Raw genomic sequence first — 16,535 nt, forward strand, 5'->3', positions numbered from 1 at the left:
TTTTCAAATATGGGAAACTAGTGATATATGCTGCATTTTTATGTTCTTACTTTTTAAAAGATTTATTTAACTGGTTCTTGAATTCATTTGAAGATGTGTTGACAGCTGTATCTTCTGTTACAATTGCTGAGGTTGCACGTGACAATAAGGAAGTTCAGGATGCTATGGCTATGGAAGGAGCCATTCCTCCTCTGGTGGCTCTTTTTATGGGAAAACAACTTGGTGTTCAAGTGAAGGGTGCAATGGCTGTGGAAGCACTGGCAAGTTACAACCCTGCTATACAGAGAGCATTTCTGGAAAAATCACTAAGTAAATATCTTTTAAAACTCCTCAAGGTAGGAATTTTATGATTCTTTTTCATTTTTCTTAGATAAAGCATTCAATATTGAATTTAGTTAAGTGAAAAGAAAACTAAAACCAATTCTAGAATAAACATTTTATCAAACATAGATTCCTACGGTATTCAATAAATCCTCATTGACTGAATAGAATACTTTTTTAAATAGGCATTTCAAATAGATGTTAAGGAACAAGGAGCTGTAGCACTTTGGGCCTTGGCAGGACAAACACTAAAACAACAAAAGTATATGGCAGAACAGATTGGATACAACTTTATAATAAATATGCTTTTATCACCATCAGCTAAAATGCAGTATGTTGGTAAGTTATTTTCTATGCATAAATCTGTACAATATAGAACCAGACATTGGAGTATCACACATGTTTCTTGCTTATTGTTGCCAGGAGGTGAAGCAGTCATAGCGCTAAGTAAGGACAGCAGGATACACCAAAATCAAATATGTGAAGGGAATGGAATTGCACCACTGGTTCGCTTACTAGGGATTAGTAAAATAGCTGAAGGAACACTTCTGAGTGTCATCAAAGCAGTGGGATCCATCTGTATCGGTTTGTACATTTATTCTCAGTTTTAAAAATATCAGTAAATACTTCTCTTCCTCTCTATCCCTACTGTTGCTGCCCTTAACCATATTTAATCTGTTATTATAATGTTTTTATTTCTCCAAGACCTTAATGAGTAAAAGTGGTGTAGTTAAGCATATTGTATCAGTCTTGCTCTTGAGTTCTGGTTAGAATGAGAAATGAGGACCATGAGCCTTGGCTATTTTGACTTAAAGGGATCTCCTTTTTTAAGTTAAGAGAAAAATATTTCTTATTTTGAATCTCAGGAACTATATGTTTTTGAAGATATAGAAGTGTTTCTAGTGCTGTGGCACATTTTTCGATTCCAGTCTCTTTCCTTAGTGATTCTTTGTTTACATAGTGGCCACCAGGTCTAGTTGTTCCTTTCTTTGCAGAGGAATTAACCTTTTGGGATATCTGAAAAATGTTGTGGAATTGTTGGTGATTGACTTACCAAAAATAAAAAATCAGGTTCTTTGCTGACCTGCATGTATGTATGGGGACTGATTGAGACTGCTTCCTGTAGGCAAGAGAAAAAAAAAGCCTAATACTTTATTTCTAGTCCATTGTATTTCCAGAAAAAATAAATTAAAAATTCTAGCTGAAGAACATAGGACTTGGTTTCAAATTTTTTTTTTTCCTTTTTTCTTAGAAAAGCTACTTTACTGAAATTCACTAACTGCTTGCAGGCAATCAAGTCAGGCAAGATAATTTTGTTGTTGTTTTAGCCAGAGTCTATGGTATAAATTATTTCTAAAATTCTAGTAAATGATAACACAAATACAAAGATAACTGATATACGTGTGTGTTTTCAATTTCTTCTCATTAGTTTACTTCAAAGCTGTCCACATTTGCCATAGACAAGTTCTTGCCATAGACAAGAACTACAGAAAAAAACTCTTGTTTTCAAACTCACCAGCTTAGACTCTACACACACATACCCCTTCCTTTTTCTTCTTCATCATGTTTATGTTTTCTTCTATACCCTTGAACATATAGAACATATTTAAAATAGCTGTTTTAACATCCCTGTAACTAGTTCCAGCATATCTGTTATTTCTGGGTCTCTTGCTATTGGCTGATTTTTTTCTTGATTATGAATCATATTTTCCTGCTTCTTTGCACACCTAGCGCTTTTAAAATGTGACAGTTTTTTAAAAGTGCTATTGAAATACAGTTTACATATAGGAAGATATTTAAATAAAATAAACAATAGAATAAAATATTAAATACATTATTTAGAGTGTACAGTTTGATGAGTTTTGACATATGTATTCAGCACTGACACCATCAGCACAATCAAGTAAGTGAATATAATCATCACCTCCAAATGTTTCATTGTCCCTTCCTAATTCCTCCCTCTTTACACCCCATCCCCAGATAACCACTGATCTGGGTTTTTTTTCTTATGATCTGAGAATGGCTTTATTGTATTTTACATATTAAAACATAAGCTTCTGATTTTTTTCTTTAAGAAATAATGTGCTGATTTGAATTTATGACATGGATCCTAACAGCACAAAATTACTTTTAAAATTTGATATTAAATGATCTTACCACTGATTTTTCTATAACTATAGATTAGTTTGCATTTTCTAGAATTTTATGTAAATAGAATTATACATGTGTACTTTTTTCTTGCTTCTTTCACTCAGCATGATTATTTTGACATTCATCCATATTATTGTATCAAATATCAATAAAATACTTCTCTTTCAATGCTGAGTAGTATTCCATTGTATGGTGTGATGGTTAGTTTTATGCCTTATGATATACATACGTATACATCCCGTTGGTTCTTTCTTTGGAAAACCCTAATGCTTATGGATATATTATGATTTGTTTACCCATGCACCCATTGAAGGACATTTGGATTGTTTCCTGTTTCTTGCTATATTGTAAATAAAACTGTTACGAACATTTGTGTTCAAGTTTTGGTATAGACAGGTTTTCATTTCTCGTGGGTAAATATCTAGAAGTAGGATTGCTGGGTCATATGGTAGGTGTATGTTTAACTTTTAAAGAAACTGCCAGATTGATTTTCAAAGTAGTGTTACCACTTTGCACTTCTACTAGCTGTGTGTGAGTCCCAGTAGCTTCACATCCTCATCAACATTTAGTATGGTAATTTTATTATTGTAATGGATATGTAGTAAATCTTATTGTGGTTTTAATTAGCATTTTCCTAATGACTAATGATGTAGAGCATCGTTTCATGTGTTTATTTGTCATTTGTATATCTTCTTTTTTCTTTTTTTTTCAATGTTTCTAACAAAACTTCTAATTTTATTTTATTTTTTGTATTTTTTTAACATCTTTATTGGAGTATAATTGCTTTACAATGGTGTGTTAGTTTCTGCTTTGTAACAAAGTGAATCAGTTATACATATACATATGTTCCCATATCTCTTCCCTCTTGCGTCTCCCTCCCTCCCACCCTCCCTATCCCACCCCTCCAGGCGATCACAAAGCACCGAGCTGATCTCCCTGTGCTATGCGGCTGCTTCCCACTAGCTATCTACCTTACGTTTGGTAGTGTATATATGTCCATGCCTCTCTCTGGCTTTGTCACAGCTTACCCATCCACCTCCCCATATCCTCAAGTCCATTCTCTAGTAGGTCTGTGTCTTTATTCCTGTCTTACCCCTAGGTTCTTCATGACATTTTTTTCCTTAAATTCCATATATATGTGTTAGCATACGGTATTTGTATCTCTCTTTCTGACTTACTTCACTCTGTATGACAGACTCTAGGTCTCTCCACCTCATTACAAATAGCTCAATTTCGTTTCTTTTTATGGCTGAGTAATATTCCATTGTATACATGTGCCACATCTTCTTTATCCATTCATCCGATGATGGACACTTAGGTTGTTTCCATCTCCGGGCTAATGTAAATAGAGTTGCAATGAACATTTTGGTACATGACTCTTTTTGAATTATGGTTTTCTCAGGGTATATGCCCAGTAGTGGGATTACTGGGTCATATGGTAGTTCTATTTGTAGTTTTTTAAGGAACCTCCATACTGTTCTCCACAGTGGCTGTATCAATTTACATTCCCACCAACAGTGCAAGAGGGTTCCTTTTCTACACACCCTCTCCAGCATTTATTGTTTATAGATTGTTTGATCATGGCCATTCTGACTGGTGTGGGATGATATCTCATTGTAGTTTTGATTTGCATTTCTCTAATGATTAGTGATATTGAGCATTCTTTCATGTGTTTGTTGGAGGTCTGTATATCTTCTTTGGAGAAATGTCTATTTAGGTCTTCTGCCCATTTTTGGACTGGGTTGTTTGTTTTTTTGTTATTAAGCTGCATGAGCTGCTTATAAATTTTGGAGATTAATCCTTTGTCAATTGCTTCATTTGCAAATATTTTCTCCCATTTTGAGGGTTGTCTTTTGGTCTTGTTTATGGTTTCCTTTGCTGTGCAAAAGCTTTGAAGTTTCATTAGGTCCCATTTGTTTATTTTTGTTTTTATTTCCATTTCTCTAGGAGGTGGGTCAAAAAGGATCTTGCTGTGATTTATGTCATAGAGTGTTCTTCCTATGTTTTCCTCTAAGAGTTTGATAGTTTCTGGCCTTACATTTAGGTCTTTAATCCATTTTGAGCTTATTTTTGTGTATGGTGTTAGGGAGTGATCTAATCTCATACTTTTACATGTACCTGTCCAGTTTTGCCAGCACCACTTATTGAAGAGGCTGTCCTTTCTCCACTGTACATTCCTGCCTCCTTTATCAAAGATAAGGTGACCATATGTGCGTGGGTTTATCTATGGGTTTTGTATCCTGTTCAATTGATCTATCTTTCTGTTTTTGTGCCAGTACCATACTGTCTTGATTACTGTAGGTTTGTAGTATAGTCTGAAGTCAGGGAGCCTGATTCCTGCAGCTCCGTTTTTCATTCTCAAGATTGCTTTGGCTATTCAGGGTCTTTTGTGTTTCCATACAAATTGTGAAATTTTTTGTTCTAGTTCTGTGAAAAATGCCTGTGGTAGTTTGATAGGGATTGAATTGAATCTGTAGATTGCTTTGGGTAGTAGAGTCATTTTCACAATGTTGATTCTTCCAATCCAAGAACATGATATATCTCTCCAGCTATTTGTATCATCTTTAATTTCTTTCATCAGTATCTTATAGTTTTCTGCATACAGGTCTTTTGTCTCCTTAGGTAGGTTTATTCCTTGATATTTTATTCTTTTTGTTGCAATGGTAAATGGGAGTGTTTTCTTGATTTCACTTTCTGATTTTTCATCATTAGTGTATAGGGATGCCAGAGATTTCTGTGCATTAATTTTGTATCCTGCTACTTTACCAAATTCATTGATTAGCTCTAGCAGTTTTCTGGTAGCATCTTTAGGATTTCTATGTATAGTATCATGTCATCTGCAAACAGTGACAGCTTTACTTCTTCCTTTCTGATTTGGATTCCTTTCCTTTCCTTTTCTTCTCTGATTGCTGTGGCTAAAACTTCCAAAACTATGTTGAATAAGAGTGGTGAGAGTGGGCAACCTTGTCTTGTTTCTGATCTTAGTGGAAATGCTTTCAGTTTTTCACCATTGAGGATGATGTTGACTGTGGGTTTGTCATATATGGTCTTTACTATGTTGAGGAAAGTTCTGTCTATGCCTACTTTCTGCAGGGTTTTTATCATAAATGGGTGTTGAATTTTGTCAAAAGCTTTCTCTGCATCTATTGCAATATTCATATGGTTTTTCTCCTTCAGTTTGTTAATATGGTGTATCATGTTGATTTATTTGCATATATTGAAGAATCCTTGCATTCCTGGAACAAACCCCACTTGATCATGTTGTATGATCTGTTTAATGTGCTGTTGGATTCTGTTTGCTAGTATTTTGTTGAGGATTTTTGCATCTATGTTCATCAGTGATATTGGCCTGTAGTTTTCTTTCTTTGTGACATCCTTCTCTCGTTTTGGTGTCAGGGTGGTGGTGGCCTTGTAGAATTGAGTTTGGGAGTGTTCCTCCCTCTGCTATATTTTGGAAGAGTTTGAGAAGGATAGGTGTTAGCTCTTCTCTAAATGTTTGATAGAATTCGCCTGTGAAGCCATCTGGTCCTGGGCTTTTGTTTGTTGGAAGATTTTTAAGCACAGTTTCAATTTCAGTGCTTGTGATTGGTCTGTTCATATTTTCTATTTCTTCCTGATTCAGTCTTGGCAGGTTGTGCATTTCTAAGAATTTGTCCATTTCTTCCAGGTGGTCCTTTTTATGGGCATGGAGTTGCTTGTAGTAGTCTCTTAGGATGCTTTGTATTTCTATGGTGTCTGTTGTAACTTCTCCTTTTTCATCTCTATTTTTATTGATTTGAGTCCTCTCCCTCTTTTTCTTGATGAGTCTGGCTAATGGTTTATCAATTTTGTTTATCTTCTCAAAGAACCAGCTTTTAGTTTTATTGATCTTTGCTATCACTTCCTTCATTTCTTTTTCATTTATTTCTGATCTGATTTTTATGATTTCTTTCCTTCTGCTAACTTTGGGGTTTTTTTGTTCTTCTTTCTCTAATTGCTTTAGGTGCAAGGTTAGGTTGTTTATTCGAGATGTTTCCTGTTTCTTAAGGTAGGATTGTATTGCTATAAACTTCCCTCTTAGAACTGCTTTTGCTGCATCCCATAGATTTTGGGTCGTCGTGTCTCCATTGTCATTTGTTTCTAGTTATTTTTAAATTTCCTCTTTGATTTCTTCAGTGATCACTTCGTTATTAAGTAGTGCATTGTTTAGCTCCATGTGTTTGTATTTTTTACAGATCTTTTCCTGTAATTGATATCTAGTCTCATAGCATTGTGTTCAGAAAAGATACTTGATACAATTTCGATTTTCTTAAATTTACCAAGGCTTGATTTGTGACCCAAGATATGATCTATCCTGGAGAATGTTCCATGAACACTAGAGAAAAATGTGTATTCTTTTGTTTTTGGATGGAATGTCCTATAAATATCAATTAAGTCCATCTTGTTTAATGTATCATTTAAAGCTTGTGTTTCCTTATTTATTTTCATTTTGGATGATCTGTCCATGGGTGAAAATGGGGTGTTAAAGTCCCCTATGAATGTGTTACTGTCGATTTCCCCTTTTATGGCTGTTACTATTTGCCTTATGTATTGAGGTGCTCCTATGTTGGGTGCATAAATATTTACAATTGTTTTATCTTCTTCTTGGATCAATCCCTTGATCATTATGTAGTGTCCTTCTTTGTCTCTTCTAATAGTCTTTATTTTAAAGTCTATTTTGTCTGATATGAGAATTGCTACTCCAGCTTTCTTTTGGTTTCCACTTGCATGAAATATCTTTTTCCATCCCCTTACTTTCAGTCTGTATGTGTCCCTAGGTCTGAAGTGGGTCTCTTGTAGACAGCAAATATATGGGTCTTGTTTTGGTATCCATTCAGCCAATCTGTGTCTTTTGGTGGGAGCATTTAGTCCATTTACATTTAAGGTAATTATCGATATGTATGTTCCTATTCCCATTTTCTTAATTGTTTTGGGTTCGTTATTGTAGGTTTTTTCCTTCTCTTGTGTTTGTTGCCTAGAGAAGTTCCTTTAGCATTTGTTGTAAAACTGGTTTGGTAGTGCTGAACTCTCAGCTTTTGCTTGTCTGTAAAGGTTTTAATTTCTCCATCAAATCTGAATGAGATCCTTGCTGGGTAGAGTAATCTTGGTTGCAGGTTTTTCTCCTTCATCACTTTCAATATGTCCTGCCACTCCCTTCTGGCTTGCAGAGTTTCTGCTGAAAGATCAGCTATTAACCTTATGGGGATTCCCTTGTGTGTTATTTGTTGTTTTTCCCTTGCTGCTTTTAATATGTTTTCTTTGTATTTAATTTTTGACAGTTTGATTAATATGTGTCTTGGCATATTTCTCCTTGGATTTATCCGGTATGGGACACTCTGTGCTTCCTGGACTTGATTACTATTTCCTTTCACATGTTAGGGAAGTTTTCAACTATAATCTCTTCAAATATTTTCTCAGTCCCTTTCTTTTTCTCTTCTTCTTCTGGAACCCCTGTAATTCGAATGTTGGTGCATTTAATATTGTCCCAGAGGACTCTGAGACTGTCCTCAGTTCTTTTCATTATTTTTCCTTTATTCTGCTCTGCAGTAGTTATTTCCACTATTTTATCTTCCAGGTCACTTATCCATTCTTTTGCCTCAGTTACTCTGCTATTGATCCCATCTAGAGTATTTTTCATTTCATTTATTGCGTTGTTCATCATTGTTTGTTTCATCTTTAGTTCTTCCAGGTCCTTGTTAAATGTTTCTTGCATTTTGTCTACTCTATTTCCAAGATTTTGGATCATCTTTACTATCATTATTCTGAATTCTTTTTCAGGTAGACTGCCTATTTCCTCTTCATTTGTTAGGTCTGGTGGGTTTGTATCTTGCTCCTTCATCTGCTGTGTGTTTTTCTGTCTTCTCATTTTGCTTATCTTACTGTGTTTGGGGTCTCCTTTTTGCAGGCTGCAGGTTCGTAGTTCCCATTGTTTTTGGTGGCTGTCCGCAGTGGCTAAGGTTGGTTCGGTGGGTTGTGTAGGCTTCCTGGTGAAGGGGACTAGTGCCTGTGTTCTGGTGGATGAGGCTGGATCTTGTGTTTCTGGTGGGCAGGTCCATGTCTGGTGGTGTGTTTTGAGGTGTCTGTGGACTTATTATGATTTTAGGGAGCCTCACTGCTAATGGGTGGGGTTGTGTTCCTGTCTTGCTAGTTGTTTGGCATAGGATGTTCACCACTGTAGCTTGCTGGTCATTGAGTGAAGCTGGGTGCTGGTGTTGAGATGGAGATCCCCGCCATTTGATATTATGTGGAGCTGGGAGGTCTCTTGTGGACCAGTGTCCTAAAGTTGGCTTTCCCACCTCAGAGGCACAGCACTGACTACTGGCTGCAGCACCAAGAGCCTTTCACCCACACGGCTCAGAATAAAAGGGAGAAAAAGTAGAAAGAAAGAATTAGTAGAAGTATAAAGAAAGAAAGAAAGAAAGAAACAAAGGAGGGAGGGAAGGAGGGAGGGAGGGAGGGAGGAAGGAAGGAAGGAGGGAAGGAAGGAAAAAAGAAAGAAGATAAAGTAAAATAAAATAAAGTAAGACAAAATATAATAAAGTTATTAAAATAAGAAAATAATTATTAAGAGAAAGAAAAAAAAAACAACGGACGGATGGAGAGCCCTAGGACAAATTGTGGAAGCAAAGCTATACAGACAAAATCTCACATAGAATCATAAACATACACACTCACAAAAAGAGGAAAAGGGGAAAATATCATAAATCTTGCTCTGAAAGTCCACCCTGTCAATTTGTGATGATTTGTTGTCTAAAGGAGGGAAGAAAGGAAAGAAAGAATGAAGATAAAGTAAAATAAAATAAAGTTATTAAAATAAAAAGTAATTATTAAGAAAGAAAAAAACGGACAGATAGAACCCTCGGACAAATGGTGGAAGCCAAGCTATACAGATAAAATCTCACACAGAAGCATACACATACACACTCACAAAAAAAGGAAAAGGGGAAAAAATCATAAATCTTGCTCTCAAAGTCCACCTCCTTAATTTGGGATGATTCATTGTCTATTCATGTATTCCACAGATGCAGGGTACATCAAATTGATTGTGGAGCTTTAATCCGCTGTTTCTGAGGCTGCTAGGAGAGATTTCCCTTTCTCTTTGTTCTCACAGCTCCAAGGGGCTCAGTTTTGGATTTGGCCCTGCCTCTGCGTGTAGGTCACCAGAGGGCGTCTGTTCTTCGCTCAGACAGGATGGGGTTAAAGGAGCAGCTGATTCAGGGGCTCTGGCTCACTCAGGCCGGGGCAGGGGGCGGGGGGGGTGGTGGTGGGGAGGGGCACGGAGTGCGGGGCGGGCCTGCAGCGGCAGAGGCCGGCCTGACGTTGCACCAGCCTGAGGCGCGCCGTGCGTTCTGCCGGGGGAGTTGTCCCTGGATCCCGGGACCCTGGCAGTGGCGGGCTGCACAGGCTCTCTGTGGATAGTGACCTGTGCTCACACACAGGCTTCTTCGTGGCGGCAGCAGCAGCCTTAGCGTCTCATGCCTGTCTCTGGGGTCCGTGCTTTTAGCCGCGGCTTGCGCCCGTCTCTGGAGCTCCTTTAAGCAGCGCTCTTAATCCCCTCTCCTCGCGCACCAGGAAACAAAGAGTGAAGGAAAAGTCTCTTGCCTCTTCGGCAGGTCCAGACTTTTCCCCGGACTCCCTCCCGGCTAGCCGTGGCGCTGTGTTCATGCTGCCAACCCCAGTACTCTCCCTGCGCTCCGACCGAAGCCCGAGCCTCAGCTCACAGCACCGCCCTCCCCAGCGGGTGAGCAGACAAGCCTCTCAGGCTGGTGAGTGCCGGTCGGCCCTGATTCTCTGTGCGGGAATCTCTCTGCTTTGCCCCCTGCACCCCTGTTGCTGTGCTCTCCTCCGCGGCTCCAAAGCTTTCCCCCTCTGCCACCCGCAGTCTCCGCCCGTGAAGGGGCTTCCTAGTGTGTGGAAACTTTTTCTCCTTCACAGCTCCCTCCCACTGGTGCAAGTCCCGTCCCTATCCTTTTGTCTCTGTTTATTCTTTTTTCTTTTGCCCTACCCAGGTACGTGGGGGGTTTCTTGCCTTTTGGGAGGTCTGAGGTCTTCTGCCAGCATTCAGTAGGTGTTCTGTAGGAGTTGTTCCACGTGTAGATGTATTTCTGGTGTATCTGTGGGGAGGAAGGTGATCTCCGTGTCTTACTCTTCCGCCATCTTCCCGGAAGCCCTGTATATCTTCTTTGCTAAAGTATCTGTTCAAATATTTTGCCCATTTTATACATTGTGTTGTCTTGAGTTGTAAGCCTTCTTTATAAATTCTATATACAGCTCTTTTTTTTGTTGTTGTTAGATGTATGTTTTGCATAAATTTTCTTCCAGTCTGTGGTATTTTTCCATTTTTGTAACAGTCTTTTGAAGAGGTGGTTTTAAATTTTTATGAAGTCCAGTTCATTGATTTAAAAATTATTCAGTTTAAGAACTCTCTTGTAAATCCAAGATCATAAAGTTTTTCTGTTTTCCTCTATATTTTGATGTATGATACATTTTGAGTTGGCTGAGATTCATTTTCTCACATATGGCTGCCCAACTGCTTCAGCATCATTTATTGAAAAGATTATCTTTTCCTCCATTGAATTAGCTAGGCACTTTTGTCAAAAATCAATTGACTAGATATTTGTGGGTCTATTTCTTGACTTTTTATTCAGTTCTATTTAACTATTTGTCCATCTTTATGTTATACTCATTGTCTTAATTACTGTAGGCTTACTGTAAATCTTGAAAGCAGATAGCATTAAGTCCTTCGACCTTGCTGTTTTTCAAAGCTGTTTTGGCTGTTTCAGTTCCCTTGTATTTCCATATAATTAAAAAAATTAACCTGCCAATTTCTAAAAAAGATCCTTCTGTTATTTTGATGGGAATTGCATGGAATCTATAAGTAAAGTTGGGGAGAACATGCATCCCATTAATATCACGTTTTGTAATCCATAAACACAGTATATTTCTCCATTAATTGGGCCTTCTTTAATATCTCCCAGCAATGTTTTATAGTTGCCAATGTACAACTCTTGCACATTTTTTGCCAGTTTTACCTTAGGTATTTCATATTTTAAAATCATGCATAAGAAATTTTGATTGAATGCTGGGCATTGTGAGTTTTAAATTGATAATATGCTGGATCTTATTGTTTTCCTTTAAAGAGAGTTAGGCTTTATTCTGGCATGCAGTTATTTTACTTGGGATCAGAACCTTTTGCGCCTAGCTTTTAACCTTTCCTAGGACAAGTCTAGAGCAGCCTTTACGTTGGAACTAACTTAACTCTGTGCTTTTGGGATGATTCCTTTCAGAGGACTCAATCTCTTTGTATAGTCCCGTGTATTATGAGGTATCTACACTCCGGCCAGTAGGAACACAAACCATCCCTAGACAAGTGTGAGCTCTGAGAATTGTTCAGCCTACTGCTTGTAGTGATTCTTTTCCCAACTTAATTTTTGAGTTCCATTCCATTATTAACATGTGAAGATTCAGTCAGAGATTTGAGGGTGTTCGTCTTATAACACCACCATCATCATTATAATCATCATTATTAAAAATAGTAATTTTTTTGAAACCAACCTCCAGCATCTTCACCCCTTGAAATCTCCCTACCTACTCCTTTTCCACCTACTCTGAAGTGAGCAATACCTCTTCTGTGCTTCAAGTATAGTTTTCTAATCTCTGTCAAAGCACTTATTGCATGGTATTGAAATCATATATTTAAATAGTTGTTCACCCTGTAAAATATAAACTCCTTGAGGGTAGAGATTCTAAGTCCTTCTTTTAGCCCTACCTCCTACCTCAGTGCCTGGTGTACCAGGCATTCAATACCTGTCGGTTGAATGAAGAATATTCATGTAATTAGTGTTTGTGTACATCCCCTGGTGGCCAGTGTGGGGGAAGTAGGGGACAAGGAAACCAAAGTATTCTTTGCTCCTTCTATAATATTTCCCTTAGTCCCTTCAAACTTCCCCAGGTCATAATAAGTAGGTGGTTTCTCTTCATTGTTCATAAAGGAGCCCAATCTTGTATTTATATTTAAGTATGTAAACCCACTGCATATGTGTTGTGACATTTATTGGCAAAAGAACAACATTTAAATTGTTTGTGCATGTCCACTAGAAAGAGATGATCTGAGTTTCTTCATTGAGATTAGACCTGCAATTTAAAGTAGTATGTTTAAAAGGAAAAGTAAGATTATCTTTTTAGTATGTATATTGAAGGAATCCAGAAATTTAACCAGGTGATTACTCGAGTTATTTTTATTAAAAAAACTTTTTATGGGCTTCTCTGGTGGCGCAGTGGTTGAGAGTCTGCCTGCCGATGCAGGGGACACGGGTTCGTGCCCTGGTCTGGGAGGATCCCACATGCCGCGGAGCGGCTGGGCCCATGAGCCATGGCTGCTGAGCCTGTGTGTCTAGGGCCTGTGCTCCGCAACGGGAGAGGCCACAGCAGTGAGGCCTGCGTACTGCAAAACAAACAAACAAACAAAACTTTTTATGGAAAACAGTAGCAACTATAAGCTAAAATACCTTGTACATAATAATTTTTTAATAAATGATAGCTATTATATTATTATTCCCTGATAGTCCAGCACTTCTAATTTCTTTGTTCTGTGACTATTAGAAAACCATCTACACTTCTAACAGTAAATTTTCCATGTTTATCCACTTTGCCTTTTAAAAAATTAATTAAGGTAAAATAGTGTCAATATAGCATTTCTTTTTGTTATTTACCAACCATATTACGCTAGGACACGTTATCAACCAAATATGTTGAGCTATGTTTGACTTCACCATTTTCAAGATGGAAAAAATATTATCTCATGGAGTTGTGGATTCTTACAGGTGTCGCCCATACAAGCAATCCCATTAGTCAACAGTTTCTTGTAGAAGAAAATGCCTTTCCAGTACTTATCCAACTACTGAGAAATCACCCTTCTCCTAACATTAAGGTATATATAAGATTTTTTTGTGTGATATAGTAAAAATTAACATAAATGACTTTTAAAGAATAATTTGTATCTTTAGGCAAGCTCACAAGTATAATAAAAATATTTAACCTTTTAAACAAAATCTTAGAAGTTTAAACAAAAAAGTTGCTACAAAGATAGTAGCAAAGATACCACTACATTTTATTAAAATATGTTTTTTTCAAATATAATAAGAAAGTCTCATGTCCTACTCATCAAAGAAGTTTTATTCCTCAGATATTTGATTATCCATAGAATTTCTTCCCTACTTCCTCAGACAATGGTTGCTAAAACTGGGTGGGGATAATGAGGATGTGTGATTTATGTAGCAAAATTTCTCAAATATAAGTGAATCCTGTCAGTGCCACACCATCAATACAGCCCTGCCGTCTACAAAGCAGTCTGTGCTGTCTGGCAGCAATAGTTATCTCAAGGGTGGACACTGCTAGGTATTACTATGAGTTGTTGAGGAGTCATTCACTCTTCCATTTACTTCTAGTAAAATGCCTTTAATAAAACGACATTCACATCTATTCAAATTCAAATCAAATTACCAAGGTTTTAGAAATTCAGAACGTCTATACTTGGCCAGACAGAAATTATAAGGACAAGAAATATATTTTCTCTTCAAAATTTGGTATGTGTTTTGCTGGAAATGAGAAAATAAAAATAATATAGGAGTAAAATATATAAGTAAACATAGCATTATTTCTTTTAAGGAATGTGTTTATTATCAGAAAATATGTCATAAGTTATCTGGCTTTTCTTGCTGTGAAAGAGATTATTTCATTACAGGAGTTGATTAGGGAAACAAAAAAAAGAGGCATATGCTAGCAATTTTTTGGCTTGAATTATACGTAAAAACTGCAACGACTTTTAAAGTACAAATAAATTTCACAAGATGAAGGAAAATGCCACATAAAAATACATTTTTATTTTAAAATGTGCATTTTCATGGCCAGTTTACTTCAACTGCATCTATCTGTATTTCAGTATACATTTTCACTGAGTTCTTAAACTTGTTAAAACAAAACATAAATACATTTTAATACTTTTCCTCAAGTAAGATTCTATAGTAATTTTGCAATAATAATCATGCTTTTCAAATTCACACTTTTCATAGAAATGCATGGTGTAGCACTTTAAAAATTTGTCTACTGAGCCCAGTAATAAACAATGTTCATTAGCAACCTCCTTAAATGACTCCAGAACTAGAAGAGGAAAACTTCCTCAGGTCTACCTGCCAGTGTTTTGCTTCAATTAATTCAATGGTCAGTAGCTAACAAGCAGTTCAGAACAGCTTTGTAATTCATGCTAGGAAATTAAAAAAACCTTTATTTAGATGTAGAAGGAATGCAACTATGCACCTAAGAGAAACTTCTCCGCGTGTCCTGCAGGCCCTTGTTGCCTCGGGCTGTGCCCTCAAGTGAAGCTTTGTGATTGTGCAGTACACAGCATATTTTCTCAGCTGTTAAAAATTATAAGGGACATTTCTCCAGAGGCTGTAAATGCCACTCTCTAAATACTAGTCAGAGATGGAGTTAATGGATTTTATGGTATCTTGGAATTGGTATATCCTATATAAATATTTGTATAATGAAATATGTCATTTGCTAAACCATGAGTGAAAAATAATTTTTGAAAATCACATTTTTAGGTTGAAGTGGCATTTTCCTTGGCATGCATTGTCCTGAGGAATGATCAGTTACAGAATGAATTACAAGAAAATGAAGGATTTAATTATGCTGATGTCCTTTATCTTCTTCACTCACAAGATAAGGTAATAACTATACAAAATATTAGAGCTCATTTAGAAGAAAATGATTTTTAGACTACATCCTCAAAATTTCATCAAGTTTTTTTCATGGCAATATTCAAATGTATTATTTAAGAAATGTAAATCTCTTTGGTGGGTTGTTAGTTTGTAATGATGGAATAATATTGTTCCATATTTTTCATAGTTGTCATATTTCGTCTTGAAATATAACAATTTTTTTAATGTGCAGTCTCATTTTTTTAAATATCTTTATTGGAGTATAATTGCTTTACAATGTTGTGTTAGTTTCTGTTGTATAACAAAGTGAATCGGCTATATGTACATATATCCCCATATCCCCTCCCTCTTGTGTCTCCCTCCCTCCCTCCCTATCCCACCCCTCTAGGTGGTCGCAAAGCACCGAGCTGATGTCCCTGTGCTATGCAGCTGCTTCCCATTAGCTATCTATTTTACATTTGGTAGTATATATGTGTCGATGCTACTCTCTCACTTTGTCCCAGCTTACCCTTCCCCCTCCCCGTGTCCTCAAGTCCATTCTCTATGACTGTGTCTTTATTCCTCTCCTGCCCCTACGTTCATCAGAACCACTTTTTTTTTTTTTTAGATTCCATATATATGTGGTAGCTTATGGTATGTTTTTCTCTTTCTGACATACTTCGCTCTGTATGACAGACGCTAGGTCCATCCACCTCACTACAAATAACTCAATTTTATTTCTTTTTATGGCTGAGTAATATTCCATTGTATATATGTGCCACATCTTCTTTATCCATTCATCTGTCGATGGACACTTAGGTTGCTTCCATGTCCTGGCTATTATAAAGAGAGCTGCAGTGAACATAGTGGTACATGACTCTTTTTGAATTATGGTTTTCTCAGGGTATATGCCCAGTAGTAGGATTGCTGGGTCATATGGTAGTTCTATTTTTAGTTTTTTAAGGAACCTCCATACTGTTCTCCATAGTGGCTGTATCAGTTTACATTGCCACCAACAGTGCAAGAGGGTTCCCTTTTCTCCACACCCTCTCCAGCATTTATTGTTTCTAGATTTTTTGATGATGGCCATTCTGACCTGTGTGAGGTGATACCTCATTGTAGTTTTGATTTGCTTTTCTCTAATGATTAGTGATGTTGAGCATCCTTTCATGTGTTTGTTGGCAATCTGTATGTCTTCTTTGGAGAAATGTCTATTTAGGTCTTCTGCCCAGTTTTGGACTGGGTTGTTTGTTTTTTTGATATTGAGCTGCATGAGCTGCTTGTATATTTTGCAGATTAATCCTTTGTCAGTTGCTTCACCTGCAAATATTTTCTCCCATTCTT

General features: G+C 37.0%; 1 protein-coding gene across 1 annotated transcript in view; it reads left to right on the plus strand.

Moving 5' to 3' along the window:
- Positions 1-16,535, plus strand: part of ANKAR (ankyrin and armadillo repeat containing) — a 79,939-nt gene that overhangs the window by 46,616 nt on the left and 16,788 nt on the right. The window contains exons 12-16 of the mRNA XM_065880820.1: positions 94-335; positions 507-660; positions 745-906; positions 13,314-13,420; positions 15,096-15,218. Coding sequence (XP_065736892.1) covers positions 94-335; positions 507-660; positions 745-906; positions 13,314-13,420; positions 15,096-15,218 — 788 coding nt within the window. The remainder of the gene's footprint in view (positions 1-93; positions 336-506; positions 661-744; positions 907-13,313; positions 13,421-15,095; positions 15,219-16,535) is intronic.

This window comes from Phocoena phocoena, chromosome 7 (genome assembly GCF_963924675.1).
Source record: "Phocoena phocoena chromosome 7, mPhoPho1.1, whole genome shotgun sequence".
Lineage (NCBI taxonomy): Eukaryota > Metazoa > Chordata > Mammalia > Artiodactyla > Phocoenidae > Phocoena > Phocoena phocoena.